The sequence below is a fragment of the Marmota flaviventris genome, chromosome 6 (assembly GCF_047511675.1).
Source record: "Marmota flaviventris isolate mMarFla1 chromosome 6, mMarFla1.hap1, whole genome shotgun sequence".
NCBI classification, from domain to species: domain Eukaryota; kingdom Metazoa; phylum Chordata; class Mammalia; order Rodentia; family Sciuridae; genus Marmota; species Marmota flaviventris.
This window is the reverse complement of record NC_092503.1, coordinates 100,314,764-100,335,232: the sequence shown is the minus strand read 5'-3', so window position 1 is coordinate 100,335,232 and position 20,469 is coordinate 100,314,764. Positions and strand designations below refer to the sequence as shown.

The 20,469-nt window shown below is 39.2% G+C and overlaps 1 protein-coding gene across 1 annotated transcript in view; it reads left to right on the top strand.

Moving 5' to 3' along the window:
• Window positions 1–8,992, top strand: part of Lrrc1 (leucine rich repeat containing 1) — a 123,101-nt gene extending 114,109 nt beyond the window's left edge. The window contains exons 12-14 of the mRNA XM_027938289.2: window positions 3,989–4,161; window positions 5,769–5,905; window positions 7,457–8,992. Coding sequence (XP_027794090.1) covers window positions 3,989–4,161; window positions 5,769–5,905; window positions 7,457–7,615 — 469 coding nt within the window. The 3' untranslated portion in view covers window positions 7,616–8,992. The remainder of the gene's footprint in view (window positions 1–3,988; window positions 4,162–5,768; window positions 5,906–7,456) is intronic.
• The last annotated feature ends 11,477 nt before the right edge of the window (window positions 8,993–20,469 follow it).

Below are 20,469 nucleotides of genomic sequence, written 5' to 3'. Positions count from 1 at the left end.
TCTTAAGGGTCCATTCCTTCAACTATAGTTTCTCCCACCTCCCAATAATGTCATTATTTTAATATTTGAATGAACCGATGCATTAAATAATGCAAATAATTTTAATGCACTGATGAGGTCGGAGCCCTCATGATCCAGGCACTTCCCAAAAGCCCGACCTCTGTATATTGCTGCATTGGAGACCAAGTTATTAACATGCAAGCCTTTGGAAGACATTCCAGATCCAAACCATAACAGGAACTAAATATCAAATGCTCTGTGACAGTAAGGAATCAGGTGTCTGGTATCATCAGCTACCCTTAACCTTTAGACTCTCGCCATAGGAATAGCCACCAAATATACAGAATTGGGTATTTGTGGCTCTTCCTTGCAATATTGGTAGTACCAAGTACTAGAAACAGTGGTTGTTAATAAGGAAATAGTTTATACTTTTGAATTTTGTGCAGTATATATGTGTGTGTGTGTGTGTATGTGTGTGTGTATGCACACATATATATAAACAAATAAAAAATTAATTGAAATATTAAAAGACAATGCAACAGTATAAACATACTCTGGAATGCTCAGGAATTAAAAATAAGAGATTTCTATGTGAAGTGACATGGAAGGAGACCCATGATACTGAGTCAAAAAAGCAAGTGTTGAATGATATATATAGATAGCATTCTCATTTTTGCTTTCTTGTTTTCCAAAACAAAAACTTATCTATGAAGTGTACCAAAATGCTAATAGTAGTCTCCCTAGAGGAAGGATGGAGACTCGAGGGTAAGGGTTGTTTTCATTTTAAAGATTCTGGTATCAATTAAATTTTTTTTCAATGATTATGTTCTCAAATGTTTTTGAAAACTTTGCTTAAAACTAAAAAAAATTCTGGAAGGGGGTAACAAACAGATGAAACATTAAATTCTAAGAAGTATTCAACCATAGGTAACTATTATATTAATCAGAAGACTATGCTTAGTTATTAACTAAGCTTGAACAAGCAATTGCTGTGGTAATTATGGGGCATGGAAGGTCACTGTGGGTTGGACTGGTCACAGATATACCTGGAGACCAGAGGCTCAGAGTGTGGTTATTCATTTGCTTTGGTCCTTGTAGCACTGATGTAAATAGTAACCACAGGCTTTTTATTTCTGGGGGATGTGATCCTAACTAGAACATAGAAATGTGTACAAATGGAGCTGTGGCTTCTTGTGTTGATTTTATTCATTCTTTAGTGTACATAAAGTACAAGTACTGGACTTAACCAAACATGTATTTTTAACTCCTCTGAAAAGCTGGATGTATTTTTTTTTTATCTATTTTCTGATTTGTAGCTGGGATGGTTCACCTAAGAGAAACAGAGGAGTGTGTGTCTGTTCTCCCCAGGCCACAGTGAGTCACTGAGAAGCTCGGCCCAGCCTGCAGAGCCTGTGTGCAGACTGCAGGGACGGGGCTTGCTTTGCTCTCGCATTACTGGCAATACTCACGTCTGTGAAAGGGTTGAGAACAAGCTTGGATGTGTTGTGCACTTGGTGAGCCATGTTCATTTTGAAGCTGGCACTTGGATTATTTGTGAGAAAACTGGTGTTTCATACAACTCATTAATCTGATCCGTTGTTGTCAAGTCTAGTAATTTATTTTAGCTTTTATCATTGGGTTTGTCATTCTTTGAAGCTGTTAGTGATGCTCCTTTTACTTATACCTTTGCTTCAGCGTTCAGCTGGGAAGCCAGTTATTAGTCTGAGGCGATATAATGACCCTGTTTGAGTATCTGTGTTTCATACCAGCTTACAAGTCTTGATTTTTTTTTTCTTTCTGTCATCATGATTAAGAAAGGTAGCAATGCTCACTAGAAGCTTTCTGACTAAGACTTGAAACTTTAAGCATTTGGAAGATATTAGCTTAACTCCTGTTTTAAAAGAAATATTGAAAAATTTTCAAAAGAAACTGCCCTTTTGTTCCATAAAATGAAAGAGTCTGATGTTCTTGATGCTTTCAAAATATATAATGAATAGTCCTAAAAATAAAAAAATCTGTCTCAACTCCTGGCAAATACATGTCTTTCACTTTCTTGCATTTGAATGTCTGTGTCACAGCCTTTGGGCGGAAAGAGAAATAATTTTTGTGTAAGCACATGAGATTTCACTTTCTGTCCCACTTGAAGAACAAATACTTCTGAGTTAGGAGCAATGGAGCTGGGAATCTACTTGGTCTTCAATTCTCTGGGATGTCCTCACCGTATGGAGTCTAGAATTGAAAAATACATATTTCTCAACTAATATGACCCTTATTAATGAAATACTATAATATTCAATAAATAGTCTTTTCAAGGGCACTTTGACAAATGCAGCTTCAATGTTATTGTAGCTTATGTGAGAGTGTAACCCCCCTTTGAACCTCTTTCCCATTTAAATTACAATATCACTGTACTTAGTGCTGCAGCTTTACCTGCATGTGGGATGGACTATCCTTTACCTCACCAATTAATAAGGAAAAGAAATATTTTCTTATCTCATAAGTTAATGCATTAGAAATGTTTCGTAAAACACGTTAGTATAAAAAGTTTTTTAATATATTTGTTGTTAATATTCTCTATGCAGTGACTTTTTTTACTTAATTATTAAACTAACTTAACCAGTTTATATCTACCTTTTGCTTGGATTCATTTTATAATATTGAAATACAATATCTACATATAGTGTAATTCTTACAAGTTTTGTTAATTCAAAATGGTATAACTGTCTCATGCAATATTAATTTATTGGTAACATATAGTTAAATTTCCCATGTAAGTTTGAGATAGGTCTATTATCTCTCTTATAAATTCACTTCTGTGATTTAGTAACATGGAGCCATCTTTTCAGTGAAAACATCTGATAAAGTATGACCTTAAATTTCTTAAGCCTTACATTCCTGATATTAATAGAGGTTTGATTGTTTTTAGTGAAACGGGTATACGGCTTTGGTTTTCACTAAATCATGTTTTTACTCTTGGCATCAGTTGACATTTGGGGCCAGATAAGTCTTGTTGTGAGTTCTTCCCTGTGCATCACAGGATATTTACAATCTTTGTATCCTGTGCTCGAAGTAGAAGATACCATTAGTAACCCCCACTCAGACAACAAAGATAGATATTGCCAAATGTACCCTGGGGCAATCTTCCCTGGTTGAAACCCAGTGCAGTAAAGTGGGTTTTTTTTTTTTTTTTTTTTTTGCAAGTACTAAGTACATGTGATTTCTGGCCATAATCTTTATCTAATACATTTGACTAGTTGCAGCCAATTTGTGCAAACATCAGTATAAAGCTAATCTTTAGGTGCCACGTTACAAATTTAAAGTGCTTTCATAGGGACTACCCCATTTGAAACAGCAACAGTCCAGTGTGCCTATTAATTATCACCTAGAAGTCCAGGAAGTGGCAGTGTCTAGAAACTGAAAGATACAAGTTTAAAATGGAATATGCGAAATAATCAACGAAAAATGATCCCCAATCTTTATTTTAGCTGCAACTTAAACTCTTTGGCACTTCAGCAGCTCCTTCCTCTCATTCTGACTTTCCAGGTGCTCCTGCCTCATATCAGCCCTGTCAATGAGGCCTGGGACATTAGAGGTAGTAAGAACTACCAGTTATGCGACTGAGTTTCTATTATTTTTAAATTATTTAATTAAACTATTATTATTTATTTATATTATTATATTATTTACTTAATTATTATATTTATTATTCTCTCTTTCTAAATTACAAAAGGCCTCATATTGTAACTTGTGATTTCCTCATGTTTTGCCCTGTGGCCCAGAGGTCCTCGTGAGAGAGCTGGGGTCAGTGAAGGGAAATGTGGTACCCTACTGAAGAATCGCTTTTTGAAAAGCAAATCTAGTATCTTCTGATTATACTTTGGAACCCAATCTCAGGAAACTCTTTTTGATTTTCTTCACACTTTTACTGACAAGGGCTGGTTTACTGACAAAGGTTAAGGTTGTGATATCTCCTTTGGTTTGATATCAGGTTGTTGCATCTGCCTTTATCGCTGACTGCCTTGAAATTGAAGGCCCTGTGGTTATCTGACAACCAGTCCCAGCCTCTGCTCACGTTCCAGACAGACACAGACCACAGCACAGGAGAGAAGATTTTAACCTGTGTCTTACTTCCGCAGCTGCCTTCTGAACCTCCTTGCCAAGGTGAATGTAGGGACAGTGTCCACATGACTGCGAGAGTGAGCTGGTGTCTTTGCATAAGGCCTCCCATCCCCATGTGTGGTTTTGTTTTGTCTGATCTGCCCTGAGAGCCAGCCTGGGAGAGGTCATTGTGGGGCTCCTCTGGGAAGGTTCCCTATGTCCTTACAGAAAGGGGGTTATTCACACGTTTTTATCATGTCTGTAATTCTGTAAGCAACTTTTGGCTTTTGAATTATAGCTAAGGCTGAAAAAATAATACTCCAAAACGGGGTAGTAGGATCTTAAAATCCAAACTGATAGTTTGGAAGATTAGCAGCTAATACCACTGGCACACTCTCCTTAAAGGATTGAGTTATTTTGAGTCATTGTATTTTTGCTTTGTAAATTATGTGATTTTAAAAAAATATTCACACTAGATTCAGAATGCCATTTTATTTTATTTTTTTGCTAATAAACAGACTTTATTCTGCGTATTTTATCTAAGAAAAAATTATTATTTGCAGGTCTGATTTGATTTGCCAAACACTTTCCAGGAAATACCTCAGCTTTCTTGAATACCAGGCAAACATCATTGTGCAGTACCCAAGAAAGAGAGGTTTACCTGATTATCATGCAGTGCACCTGATTTAATGTAATTCCTATTAAAATCGCAATGACATTCTTCATAGAATTAGAAAAAGCAATCATTGAAATTTATTTGGAGAAATAAGAAACCCAGGGTAGCCAAAGCAATCCTTAGCAAGAAGAGTAAAGCAGGAGTCGTCATAATACCAGACCTTGAACTATACTACAAAGCTATAGTAACAAAAATAATATGGTATTAGCACCAAAACTGACAAGAATACCAATGGAACAGAATAGAATACACAGAGACACACCCATATAAATACAGCTCTCTCATACTAGACAAAGGTGCCAAAAACATATTGGAGAAAAGATAGCCTCTTCAACAAATGGTGCTGGGAAAACTGGAAATTCCTATGTAGCAAAATGAAATTAAACCCCTATCTCTCACCCTGCATGAAACTCAAAAGCAGATCAAAATGCTATTTTAAATCATTTATGAGAACTGGGTCTGATAGAACTGGAGTACCCTGGGAGAATCAGAGTTCCCATGCAGGGTGTTCCCAAAACCACCTTGTGAGTCACAGCTGTGGTAGGTGAGCTTTCAAGACCCTAAGAAAAGAAATGTGATAGAATGTCACTAAAGAAAGAACCAGGTTCCAGCACATACAGCCACATCGCTGTCAGAGAAATTTGACGAGAATTGTGAAAAAGAACTCTTGAAGTTATGGACATCTTATAATGAAATAGTAAACACATTCATACTCATTTAGCAGGTGTTTTATATGATCTCAGAATTATGCATCATTAAAAGAAGGGGACAACCCTTCCCAGAACTTTTTTGTTGTTGTTTTGTTTTTGATTTTTTTTTTAAACAACAACAAAAGAAACAACAAAGACTTGGAATTGAGACAGTGGTTGCCCATCTTATGTAATATTTCTGATTCTCTGGGTGGATGCTGCCCATTCAGCCATAGAATTGCAACATGGCTGTTGTCAGTCACACAAACCAGCGTTCCATGCTGATGTGAGATTTGTCTCCACAGAGAATCTGCCCCGCTGTGGTGCCCTGGAGAACTTGGTCAACGACGTCTCTGAGGAAGCCTGGAACGAGCGTGCAGTAAACAGAGTCAGCGCAATCCGATTTTTGGAGGATGAAAAAGATGAAGAAGACAATGAGACGGTATGGAAACAGAAGTTCTAAAACAGAAGTTCTTTGCCTTTGTGGAAATTCACAATTCATAATTCTGAGATTAAAGTGGCACCTAAGAAGGATTTTCTTTGTTTTCATACAGTGATTTTTGCCTTTAGCATTTAGGGATTTTTTTTAGCAAACAAAACTAGGCACTTCTAGGTGCTAAGTCACAAAATGTAAATAAGACACATGAAGCTTTGGGTTTTGTTTTGTTGTGGTTTCAATAACTTATGGTGCATTTCTTTCTTTGTGATCATTTTTTCTTCTTCCAATCTTAACATTTTCCTCAAAATGGGGATTTTCTCTCTCTCTCTCTTCTTTTTTGGGGGGGCGGGAGTCAATGAAGTATCTTCCTCTACCCTGGCTTGTGGCTATGCTGTAGTATGATTTAGTACCAGACCTCCCTTCCTCCTTTATATATCTGGGCCACCTGACCCTCCAACTTTTGATCATAGTTGGAATACTTAACAAGTTGTCATTCAGAAATCAGGAATTGGTGTGAAAATACTGCTCACCCTTTCTTTCCTTCATACCTGAAATACTTCTTAGACACCCAGCATCTGCAGGAGTCTGCAGTAGCTCTTGACATCTTCCTACCAGTTGACTTTGGCTTTTTAAACTCCTTTTCATAATCATGGGAGTACCTGCAGCCCCCAAAACAAAGGGCAGTTTTTAAATTCTTGCCTATAGTTCTTGTTATTCCAGCTGTCACCAGATAGAATTTGGGGCATTTACAGTAGTAGAGAGCAAAATGGGGATTAGGGATGACCAGACAACTTCAGCATCAGTGTCTCATTAATGCTGGCCACAAGACTTGTTAAGGTGTCATTATTTCACTGCCTCTGTAATGCACTTCCAGTATTTTGTTAACCTAGCATGGCTCCTGAAACTCCAGGTCAGGCCATTTAATGATATGCTGTTTTATGAGCAAAGGGCATCTAACATTAAATAATACACAGTTTTAAAAATCATCCATACCCTGTTACTTAACTTCCAGTGCTATAGCATTTATTAGGAGAATGTGAACTTTCACCAGTAGGTCATGTAAATAGCACACTCAGCAGCAAAGTAAGAAATGAAATTCTTTTCTCTTACTCCCCTCTTTCTTCAACACCCATGACTCAAGGTTTGAAGGAAGCCAGAACTACTTTGAGTGTAAATAGAACATTAAAGTGACTTTAATTTAGGACTTTTGAATTTATTCCTTTCTTTCTCTATACCCCATAATTACATCTTAAATTTTTAAATTTCTCTTCGTAGAAACCTTTATTTTATACTAATCTCCTTTTTAAGTGTTTTTATTCTAAAAGTAACCCTTCTGTCGTGACTAGATAAGTTGCATGAAGGCATTTCATCTTCCATTAGCTACCAGTCAGCAGTGGATAATGCACAAAACTCTGAAGAAAGCTTTTCCACCCACGCTAGCTCATAATTTCTAGGATTGTAAGATTTGTCTTGGAATGCAAACACCTTCAAGCTGCATGTTTTGAAAAAGTCATGGAATAAAACCAAAATTCTTACTTCACTGTTTGTTTTTAGAGAACACTTCTAAGGCGAGCCACTCCACACCCAGGGGAGTTAAAGAACATGAAAAAGACAGTAGAGAATTTACGGAATGATATGAATGCTGCTAAAGGACTGGATTCAAACAAAAACGAGGTCAATCACGCCATCGACCGGGTGACCACTTCCGTGTAGCGTTCGCCTGCAGGTCTTACCTCCGTGTCTTCCCTGCTGTCAAGGTGTTCCTGTCTGCTTCTGAGGAGCTATGTCTTACCAGCACCTGCTGTCACCTGCTGCCTCCTGTGGCCAGGGTCCGGGATGCTGCTCCCACCCAGGAAGTGCCTTACTCCTTTCTCTGCCCATCATTGCCCAGCTGTCTCCTGGCCTGGTGTTGTGTTTTGTTTTTTTTAAAATTTCAGTGGTTTGTAATAAGTAGAATACACTACTGTAAACATCTGGCCTTTGTTTTTCTCTTATGTGGGGAAGAGGTAGAGCAGGAAGGGAATTTTTATCTTTTTCCTTTCCATACAGTGCTGGGACCTTTTGAACCTAAGTTCTCTTGGACCTACTGATGAGAGCTAGTTTTATGTCTGGAGGAAAAAAAAATCAATGCTTTTTTTCTTTTAACCTTTTTTTGGCAGCTCAGATGGTGTAAATTTAAAAAAAAAAAATGTATAGGTATTTCATAACAAAAATATGTATTTCTTTTTTGTTATTTTATCCTGAAGACGGTACATATTTTAGTATTTGTGCAGAAGACAAACCAGTCCTAAAGTATTTGTTTTTATTCGTACCATCCACTCGTGCCTTACTGTATCCTGTGTCCTGTCAAACCAGTTGTAAACAATGGCGTCCTCGAGCAGTGAGATCAGAATAGGAACGTGGTACTTTTAAAGCAGTGTTGCATTTTAATCAGTAATCTACCTGGTGGATTTGTTCTTAACCAAAAAGATGAATTATCAATGATTTGTAAATTGTATTGGTTGATTGTTTTTTTTTTTTTTTTAAATATGAACCAAAGGATTAAACTGCTAATATTTTGTTTCTTACACTTTAATTTTTCACCAGTCTCTTCTAATGAGTGCAGTGTCAGACTGTGCCTACTCCAAAGGTGTGTGCCATTTGTATAACAGAGCAGAAAAGCACAAAAAGAGAAAACCAGTTCAGAAATTCAGTGGATAAACAAACTATGTACTGCAAAAGAAAGTATGATTCTTGTTGAAGAAGCTTTAAAAGTTTTATATCCAGATATAAGACCACAATAAAATAACTACTACCGTAATAGAAATGTCACTATCTTTACAAGTGCAATTTAATTTGTAAATAGAGTTTAAATCAAAGTCTAACAAAATACTGATTCAAGATTTAATTTTAAATCTGCTAATTTAAGGGGTATGGGGTTTATTTTGGTGTATTTCTGTTGATTTATTTTTTGTATGCTGTGATAAAAGATAATTGAAAAGTGCCAGTCACTGTGTTGTGTCTGGGAAAATCATGGTTTTTTTTGGGGTGGGGGAACTTCTCCATGAAATAAATTCACCGGACATTGTCCATATAGCTTTTTAAAATTAATTGCTACTTTGTGTGTTTATATGATAGCAGGTAACTGAGTTCTTTGATAGTTCACTCCCATCCATTAAATATGTTTCCAGTCATTTTCAAGTAGCCTCTGATGGGACCCACATTTCATAGGTCCTCCCTCTACACAGGCCAGAGCCCAGGACTACCCTGAGTGTTGGCTCATAATTTGGGGTTGTAGCTATCTGCCAACTGGACTCCTTGAAAACCTGTTTTTAACCAACTAAATATGATACCTTCTTTTACATTTACTCTGGGTTCACTTAGCTTTTTAGGTTGTATGTATTTTTAAAACTATTTATTGACCTGAAAGTACATGACATATAAGTGGCTTTTGGTTAGTTGGTTTTATGCTTTGCTCCCTAATCCTTGAGTACCCATTTTCTTTCCTCTGTTTTAAGTTTTTGGCATGTTCTGATTTTGTCTAGGCCTAAATAATGCAATGCCTCTAACGCATGGGCTGATGATAGATAAGCAAAATGGCTTTATTTGGGGACCTGGTGTTTCATCTTAATCTTTTATGCTGGGTGACCCTGTAATACTCTTTAACTTCTTATGCTGAAACCAACTTAAGCTTCACAATGAAATTAGCAGCGACTGAACAGTCCCAACTTGAGAACTTACCAAGCATTTTTCAAAAAAGGAAAATGAATTATATGACAGCATACCTTTCCCTTTGAGGCTAAGTATCAAAAGTTTTTGGCTTTTTCTTGGAGAGTGTTAAAACTGCCAGCTACCACCCTTCCTGTGTGGTCCTTTGGAAGAGGAGGAGTGTTGTTGTTTTATTAGTTTGTTTCTGTGAGAGTGACAGGTAGAAGCAGGAAAGGAGGTTACTATGATCTGTTCACCCACTTTTTTTTCCATAGTCCTTTATTCCTTCTTTTTAACAAGGATTTATACCTTGACAAATAAAATAGTCAAAAGAAACTAGACAGAATGAAATCATTGAAGTCATTGATGATAAAAGGAGAGCCAATAAAAAATTGCAAATTAATTGCCAGACTTTTTTTTTTTCTGGAAAGTTTGGAGGAATATATCTAACTATCTAACAGTGTACTAGTTGCCTATCTGTGAGGGAAGGAGGAAGTGGAATTGCTTTCACCAGCCTCCCAGAGAAAGCAGCCCTTCCGGCCATCTGTGATGAGATTTACCACACCCGCCTGAGAAGATGCACTTAATGGATGGTGTGATGGCTGGGAGAAATTCTTTCAGTGTCAGAGAGTGACTCTGAACAGCTAGGCCCATCCTTATAAAACTGGCCGGCACACTGCCACAGGCTTCCTGGGTGTGTTGTAAGGCTGCTCAACCTTTTCAAGAGAGACTGTGCACTGGAGCTGCTTACTAATAGAAGGTGGTTAGGGATATCACAGCTCAGTGACATCCTCAGAGAGTTGAAATCTCACTTCACCAATTATTGTTGACTTACTTCATCCAACTTTCCAAAGAGCCAATTAAGCAAAACAAAACATCTTTTTATTATGGAAAATTCAAAAACATAACGAACAGAATTGCATAGTGGACCTTCATTTACCTATCACCCACCTTCAAAAATTATCAACAGAAGATCAACACTGAGTCTTTTTAGAGGGACAAAATTATGTTTTAAAATACATCTGTAAGAAGTTGTGATGGCACAATGATTTTTTTTTTTTTTTAAGAGCAGAGAGCAAGTGTGCCCTTTAAAATAGCACTTTGGAGTTAAAATTTTTGTGTCAACACAGCATGCCATTGGAATCCTATGCATATGGAGATAGGTTGGATTCCGGGTCTGCCACACAGATTGGAATAAACTGTTTGACCTCTTCTAGCCTCAGGTCCTTCATCTCTTAAATGGAGCAGAATACTTCTTAAAGGTTTAGAGGGAGAACTAAATGGATACATAAAACAAACTCTCAGGAAGTGGGTGGCTGCTGCTATTACAGATCTTGCTATTACAGTGTCACGTTAACAGCTCTCTGGTTCCTGTCAGCCAGCTAACAGTATGTCATCAGGTGGGCAGTATTCTCAGGAACAAGGACACATACTACTTCTGACAAGGAAGACTTTGCCTGAAAACTTTTTTCCTCCACCATTTTTACCTATAGACCCCTGGGTTATGTAACGTGTGAAGGAATCTTAATTTGTCCATTGGGCTTATTTAGTGGTAGGTTTAGCAATGGTCTCTGAAACCTCCTCGTTTTAACTGGACTTAATAACTAGTTCTCAAGGTAGAACTAGTTTCTACCAAGAAAGCATCATACACTGGTTGAGAAAAGGCTCTGTGTTCCACAAAATGTCCCCACCTTTTCCATGTCCTCTGTTTCCTAGACTTGGGTTTGTGGTGCTCATTGTCTTTTTATTTCACCCCAGATTTTCATTGCTTTCTCCTTTTTCACCTCTTGCTGTGTGACAGCAAAAAGCTCTGAGGCTTTTCTATATGAAGAGAGACAAGTAGACTTAAAACATGGGTCATCCATGGAGAAAAACCTACTGGGAGAAAAAGCACACCCTGAATTGGAGAGTGGGGCATACGCCTATCTTCCTGGGGTGTTTTCTCCTTTTAGGAGCAGACAGCCAATGGGCCAAGGAAGCCAACCAGAAGAACCTGACCTGGTTACGTTTGTTCAGCAGGCTGTGAGGAGAGTTGGAGATGAGTTTTTTGTGCCTGTCAGTTAGCCAAGGTGTAATTTTAAACTGTGAGAGTGAGCAGTCACTGTGACAGGCATGGCCCTTAGCCAAGGGCTGTCAGAGTTCTGACTGGGCGAGAATCTGATTGGGTTGACTATCCTCGTCTCTTTTGAGGTGTCAGCATCTAACTTCTAACCCCAATGAGCTTCCCAGGTTGTAGGAAGTGCTCTCATTTATGAGCACTTGCAAGGTGCCCACACAGCTCACTGAATATGATCGGTCTCAATTTTCCAGGACAACCTCATGAGGTAGATGGTAGCATTTCCATTTTGCAAGGGCGAAAATAAGACTCAATTTATAATTTGCCCACGATCAAACAATAAATGACAAAGTTGGAATTTAAATTCACATCTCAGTTGACCAGTATCTGTTTGTCCAATGACTTCTTTATTTTGCTTTGCCCTCCCCCACACCCAGCCAAAATACTGCAAACCTGTAATTAATTTAGAGTCATATTTATCGTAGTGATGATTGTTCTGGTGATTTAGGCCTAGGTTATAGACAGAGATTGGCATGAACCTGAGCAAAATTTATGCAGAGCTGGGTCTTCATTTGTGTCTAGTTGTGTTTGCAAATGCTCTGACTTCGTACCCTCCAAACCTCCCACCCAACCCCATCCTGTTGTCCAAGGTAAGAGCTATGGAAATGTCAGTAGTTCTTTGCTTTATCAAATTGCATTGTTAATCATAAGAAACTTTGGAAATAACTTATATGGTTAGTGGGTGACCAGAAAAATACTGATATACGTTTTCAACATTCGCTGAAGTGACAGTTCAGCAACCTGTTCTCAGATAGCTTTGACATGTTCCAAAAATCGGCAGTTAGCTCTAGAGTGAGCTAATTAGTTAGGAATGATTTTTTTTTTTTAACCTCACTACCTTTAATAGCCTGCCCTTGGAGAAAAGACAGATAATGAATATTTGGAAATCTGCAGTGCTGCAGATCAACCTTCATGCAGTTGGGGGTGGAGGGATAAGAAAGGTGACTGACTCATGGTTTATTATTTAAAATCCTCCTTTAAAAAAAAGCATTGTTGTGAAAGATTTGACAAATAATGATTGCTCTAATTTAGGATTAGCTCTTAATCAAAGAAATAGAAAACTTGTGTGACTAAGCAGTATAATTTTATTTGACACTGGCTCTACTGCCCTGTTGGTATCAGATAGAGGAGGCCTTGTGCAGTCTTCCCATGGCAAAGAAGCAGGCTTGTCCAAGGGTGTAACAGCATGACACCCTACACCCCCGACACCACATAAGTACAGTCTACAAACACTCTCTTTAGGTGATTTCTCAAGGTAAGTCATAAAGGATATTTTACTGCTTTAAAAAAAGCAGGTTACTAAAAGTTGCCCAAGCAACCCATGGGACAATACTTCACTTAGCACCTGAAGAAAATATTCATTGGAAATGGACTCTCCTGGGAGACCTTTGTTGGAGTCTGGTTCCCGGGTGTCCTGTGTTCCTGCTCACACACCTGGCTGCAGTTTCCCGCCCCTCCTCCAGCTGTAGGTGTGTGTGCTTGTTTGTTTAAACCTTGCTCAGCACTGCTTGGAAAAACAAAACAACACACTTACTTGTCCAGGCATTGAAAGTTCTTCCTGAATGTTGTCCTGCCCATTGGCCCAGAGGCATAATGGGTGGGGTGAGTTTCGGGGTAACTTTGGGAAGTTTCGAGAACAGGCTGTGGGCTGGGTCTGTTGGGTTGGGGTTGTCTATGGTTCTAATCATTTTGGAACATCTGAGGGTCAGGAGCATTGCCATAGATGGCTGTGGGAGCTGACACGCTCCCTGCTCTGCGTTCCTTCTCACAGAGGATGGCAGTTGCACCTGGGGAGGCATTTTGCAGAGGCTGAAAGTTATTAAGTAACCCTCATCCATTCTGGTTTCTCACCTGGGACACCTGAAAGGTGTGCAGTGTAGAAAAACCACTAGCAGGTGAGACATCTAATCCCTTCCAACAATGGCTTCCTGTCTTCATTTTGATGCCTGTTAGGCAAAAGTGGTGTGTCCCTGGGACCTATGTAGAAGCAGTTCAGTGAAACCCATTGTTTGTCATTTATGGCAATTTGACTCTGGGCAAATTGCCTAACCTTCCGTTCCGCACCTCAAGTGTAGCAAATTCAGAGTCGGTAGTTTGTTAGAAGAAACAGTGTCAAGAACAAATATGAAGCTCTGGTGTGGTTTCTTTCCTATCTGTGTTAGTTTTGCATTGCTCGATGTGAGGGACCACACTGTCACGTCTCTACCGTTAGCTCCTTAGCATGGCTGAGCTTATCTCGCTCATCAACATAGAACTTGGCACCTATAACAGTATCCTCTTTTTTACAATAATATTGTACAGCAGTGCTCAAATTTCGGCATGCATCAGATTGCTGAGCCCTGTTCCCAGAGTCTCTGATTCAGTAGATCTGGGGTAGAGCCCAGGAATTTGCATTTCTAACAAGTTCCCAGCTGTTGCTGCTGTTGCTGCTGCTGCTGCTGCTCCTCCAGGAAATACACTTAAGAGAACCACTGCTCTAGTGTAATGAAACTTGCACCTATTTAATGCTATGACCTGGGTGGGGGTAGGGTGGGGTTTCTTGATTTCTTCAAGCCTTGGTTAACTCATTTGCAAAGTGGAAATAATACCAAGACTTAGTAGAGAATTAGATGACAAGTAGAGTAGAAGGTTCTTACTGGTTAACAGGTCTTTTATTACCCTGAAGCATATGCACAGTGGCTCCATATGTAGGCATAAGAGCATTTTGATATTTTTAGCCTTGTGCTGACTTTTAGGCTCTTGTTAGCATACACAAAAGGTTGTGGATGCTGATGGCCAGATGGGGTTAGATTATATTCACACTTCCTGACTTGACTGATGGCATATTAGCACACATGCTAGTCTCCCAGTGAGCAAGAACCAAGTCTTACTCATTTGTGGGTCTGTGCCTGATAATAAGTCCAAAGATCTCCAAATCCACAACCTGCTCCTCTACCTGGGAAAATATCCCAATCATGGATCTCAAACTTGGAAACACCTGACATCAGGTCCCCAAACCTCACCTGTGTTCTTTGTGCAACATGACAATCATTAGGAGCCTTAGTAAACCAAAGTCAGATCACCTCATTCAACTGTTCCAAGTCTTCTTACTTTCCCCTAATCCATTATTCCCCATCTCATCCTCAGAATTGGGTACCTGATATGGACTGATAGATAAGTTTTAAAAGTTACCCCTTTTATTGTTTAAAGAAAAATCATCAAACTACCTTTCGAGAATTCTGAGTAGTAGTTATAATCATTTAACACATCATGATTTCAAATTTGTGAATTTTTAGTATGTGTCTAATGGATGGTCCCTTTGTAGATGATATTCTTCCCTGTTTCTCAGTTTGCTTCAAGAGCATTATCAAACTTTTTCGATACCCCTACTAGAATAATAAAGTCCCAGGGTTCTGTGGAACTGTGGACCACTGACTGGTCTATATTTTTTTGTAAATAAAGTTTCCTTGAACATGGTCACACCCATGTTTTAATGTACAGAGACCCAATAGCCCTCAAAACCTAAAATATTTACTCTCTTTACAGACAAATCACCTGCTACTTTTGCCACCAGGGGGCATTGGGCATGCTGCTTGCTTATTACAGCTAGGTACAAATCTAAGCACCCTGATCTTGGCTACCATGTCAACTGACCTCAGAAAGCCTCTGCCTTGAACCCTGCCAAAAGCATAGCCTACCCTGCCAACATTAGGATACTCTATGACACATACCAGGGACTATCCCCTTGTCAGACTATTCAGAAGCTGGAGTGTACCTTTGGCACCATTTCTGGGTCCTATGACTGTTATAGGACTGCCTGAGCAACATCGTTTCATGACTAGTAGGGGCCATGTATGAAAATACTTAGCATCCTGTAGGAAGACGTGCAATATTTTAAAAATGGTTAAAGCAACCCATTAAGGTATTGTCTGAATGTTACCCTTATATTATAGAACAAAGTCAGGCTTTATCACTGTTCTCTTTAGATCTTACTCCTCATTCCAATTAGCTCTCCCAGCCACTCTCTGATTTTCTCTCTCAGAGCTTGCTCTAACAATGATCCACTTTGCCCCATATTGCCAGCTACTTCTATAAACATCTTTAAATCCCATCATAAATAGGCAAAAGAGCCTTGATTTTAAGTCTGTCCACACCCATCTCCCTTTTTTATTCTGTTCTTTTTCTTCCTGCTTCCAACTTTCATGCACCACTACAAAATCTCTCTCCATCCCTGAACCTCCACACTCTGCTCCTGCAGGCAAGATGATGTTGATCCCAGATTCAATTCCCAGAGACCTGTGCTGAGTAATGGTCAGTGGGCAGTGGTCATCAGTATGAAACTCTCAGGCCTGATCTGATCCAGGACACAGCATAGGTCCAAGCCCAGAGCAAATCATTCTGCAAGCATCTAAGGACCAGGTGTCTCTACTGCAAGGTTATGATATTTTTTTTTCTTTCTGGACTCTATTTGTTAGTGAGTCTGTCTCATGTCAAAGGGACTCTTGGTTTTATCACCAACCTGTCAAAAAGAAACAATAGCTCCTCTTTACTGAGCTATCTTGTGTCAGTATGCAGTTCACATACTAGCTCTATCCAGTTTTATTCTCACAATGCTGTGAGCTGGTGACATTATTCACATTTGAATGATTAGGAAACTGAGGCATAAATAGAAAAATGGACTTTCCCACAGTTGCAGCTCTTGTGCTTGCAGCCAAGTTTGTTTAGGGATTCCAATGACCACTTCCAGGGGTAGCCCTGGTCCTAATGTTTGCAAAAACTCTCAGAACAAATTAAATCATGTTTGGTAATGGTAGAGAGACAGACAGACATAGAAGTACAAGCTACTCTAGTCCAACTCTCGATTGGTTCCACCAGGTTAGCTGCCCCCCAAGATTGGACATTGACTGTGAGGGAGGGAAGAGTCAAATTGAATAAAAGGGAAGTGGTAGCAAATCCTTCTAGGAAGCTTCTCGCCAGTTAGCATTTATGATCTTTTGCAATTGGTAAGAAGTGATGGAGGAACCTCATTCACTTATGACAAGGTGGGAGGCAGGAAGGGAAAAGTGAGATGTAGTGGGTGTTTGTGTTGATGGAGTGAGGAAGGCGCAATGATGAGAGAGAGATTGGGTTTGTAAACAGGGCTTGTTGATGATAACAGAAGAGACAAGAAATTTGCCTAGTTGACAGGCCTATTATGAAAATTAACTTTTGAAATGGAAATATAGTTTCACAATGTCTTTTTCACTTTGAAGAAGAAAGGTAATATAATATTATGGAATAAGAACCTTGTGTGTGCTTCCCCCCCCCCCATCCTATAAAAATTCAAGGGATAAGTTTCACCCAACCTGGGAGTATTTTCAATAGAGATCCACATTCTCTTTACCACCTGACAATGTATTTGGACTACATGTCCCCATATTTATGCATCACATTAGGTTAATCACTGGAGACCTCTGCCTGCTTCTCGGGTTACAGCATTCAGGTGGAATACAACCAAACTAAGCAATTGGGGATTTTCCAGTACTATGGCTGAGATAAACTTTCCTGTGAACTTTCTAAATTCTCGGCACAGCCCCTCTTCTGAGGGTTGAACAAATGTACAGGCATTATTTCTAAATCCTTGGGTAGCTTGGTGCTCAGCTTTCACTTTCTGAAAATTTTTCTTCACAATATTTGAAGAGAAAATAAGGAAATTGTTTCCTGATTACTTTTAAAATCTTATTCTAAAAACCTATTTACTTTTGGATTTTGTTTTACTCTTGAGTCTCTGGGAAATAGACTGAGAGGTGGAGGTCTGTAGGCAGGAGGCTTATTGGGGAGTGCTTACAGCAATACATGATTATTATTGTCATTATTACTATTATTTTGGTACTGGGGATTAAAACCAGGGGCATTTTACCACTGAGCTACATCCTCAGCCTTTGCTCATTTATTATTTTTTACTTTGAGAAAATAATTGATAGATCCCATAGTTCTTTGATTTCCTACATTCTGTATCTTCTCCTTACAATCATATTAAAAAGCACGTGTGCCTTCAGCATTGTGCTTGAAATATGCCTGAGGAATTAGAGAAATAATCCTTTTCATCCTGCTAAAATGTTCAAAGAAGCATGATCCCTTTGATTTTTGACAAATCACACAATTACATTTTATGTGCATGCCAAACAATGTCATAAAATTAAAATTGACTTTATGCACAACAATTCCAACATTTAAACATTAAAATATTTAAAGATTTTTAATCACCCCTTGGCCTTCTCCTCACCAAAAGAGTTGGCTAGATGAGTAAACATGTTTGTGCTGTTTTCTATTTTCATTTTGTGGCAAAAGTTATCTTGTAAACAGAAATAGCTACTCTCCTCAGCATAATCATGTGAACCACAGGGTTGTTTATGAGCACTGGTATTTCTGTAAGGAATTCTGCTGCCTATTGTCCCTATTTAATGGATTAAAATGCTTTTTATATTCTAAAACCATACCTTATGCAGTCCTACACAATGGAGATCATGCTACTAAACAGGTCCCCAAATCAAAATTTGGAACAGAAGGTATGATAAGACATTGTGAAGAAGGTCAATCATGGCCACCATAATTGAGAAACTTCTCTCCTCAGAAGACACACAAGAAGGAAAAGCAGGAAAAGAGATAATGCCTCACACACGAGCAAAAAAATTTTATAGCCAGACAGGATCACAACCACAATGTAATATAAGTCTCATCCTAATGAGGTTCTGAGTTTGCAATCTTTGTATATTGCTCTCTGGGAAAACAGCCTCCTATTTTAAACTTAACTAAATGTAATTTTTCTATTTGAAAAATTAAACTTCTATGAGTTTTGAAGTGCATGGATATTTGGTTTAAAGTCTGCCTTGTTTTGATGCCTCATGTTTTTGATGTTTTCATTGCTATCTTGTTTGTTCTTTACTGTGCTGGTTTGTTGACTTGTAAAATGGTTTTGGGTCATCTGTAAATGAAAATGTGGGTTAAGGTGACATTGCAGAACCAAGGAAGAAAGATGGGAGACAGAGGAGTGAAGGACAGGAAGAGAGACACAAGAGTGTAAGGGGTGGGAGACAGACTGCACACAGAAGAGACAGGTCCACCAGGTGAAGCCATCTGGCAGGTGGAAAGAGCTCTGACCCAGGTTCAAATCGGGGCCTAGCACCTCATTATATGGCTGACGTGTGTACATCAGTCAACCAATATTTACCGAGTTCCTTTTACACACTGCAATGACAATCGTGAGGCCTTGGCGAGTGCCCTTGACAAGTTACTTCAAGGCTCTCAACCTCATTTCTGCATTTGCATTAGATTGTGCTTATTGTATAGGGTTCTTAGAAGGAAACACCAATGTGTGTTAAATAACACACTCAGACCTTAGAGTCATTTCTAGTTTTTTGAGTGTTTTCAGCTGGCTCACTTTGGCATGCTATTTGTATCTAAGCTTCAAGGATCTCACCTTTCCTCCATCCATTCCCAACTGATTATCGAATGGTCTACTTTCTAGATTATGTTTAGGGTGCAGAGACCTCTTCTAGTTTCCCAAATGCAGAGTGTGTATATGTGTGTGCATGCGCACACCCCTTCTGTTTACTTTATAGCATTGCCATACACAGAGTCATCCCAGCCAGACACCAAGGTCCCCACTGTCCCTGTCTCTCCATTCTACCACCTTTACCTCCTCAGCTCTCATACTCACTTCCCTGTCCCCATCTCCTAGTTCATGCCCTCGCGATCTCTCCCTTGATACCATGCTGTGATATGTGGCCACGTGGGCATAAATATTTGGGGACCATTCAAACTGATATTTTACATTTATGTTTAATTATTTTAGAAGTGGGGCTGTAGGAAGGAGGGCCATGGGCACTGTGGCTACTGTAAGATCTGGAGAACTCTGTGCTGCCTCCCACTTCCATACCTCACGTGGCTCAACAGTCGTTCATCAATGAACTCAGACCACACACACACACACACACACACACACACACCCCTTGGAAGGTGGTTTATGGTTCAAGCTTGCCCTTCAGGAACTTAAGTGTATAGCAGTTCCCAAAATGTTTATTCCAACTTTACTTAATCTTCTCCCTTAGAAGAGTTTGGGTGAATATTATTCTCTCAGTCTTATAAAACTCTTAAAGGATGTTTTAATACCTGGAGCAGATCATCAACCTACCCATTGGTATGCATTCTCACTTTTCATTTACCATATTTCATAGAATCTGAGTCGCCATTTTGGCAAGATGCACCATGTTTTATTTTACCACTAGCAGAAAAAAAAAAACACTGCCAAGAATAAGGAGCTGAAGAAGAAACCCCCAAAGTGAGACACCTGAAGGCTGCAGGGCAGTGAAAGGGAAATGAGAAGCACACGCCCCACCCACAAACAAAGAGGTCAGGAAGGAAATGTTCCCCATTGGTGGAGACAGGGAAGAGAGAAATTTCCCTTGAGGACTTGAACCAGGCACTGTTACTTGGTTTATGGTTCAAATTTATACAAATTATAGTTGAACAAAATCTCAAGCAGAGAATTTAATTCAGAGTTGTATCCTGTTGGGAATGCCCCTAGATTAGTGGAAGAAGTAGATGCAAGCATGCAATTTTAATCTAGGCTGATAGTGACTGTAAGATAAATCCTGGTTTCAGAGATGTCAGAAAGTGAATATATATGTATCTTAGAGCAGATAAAGCATGGTAGTGATGAATTGCTGCTGGAACCATGGCCAAGTGGGTAGACACCACATTTCCCAGCCTCCTCTGTGGCGAGATGGTGTCTGGGGCTGAGTGC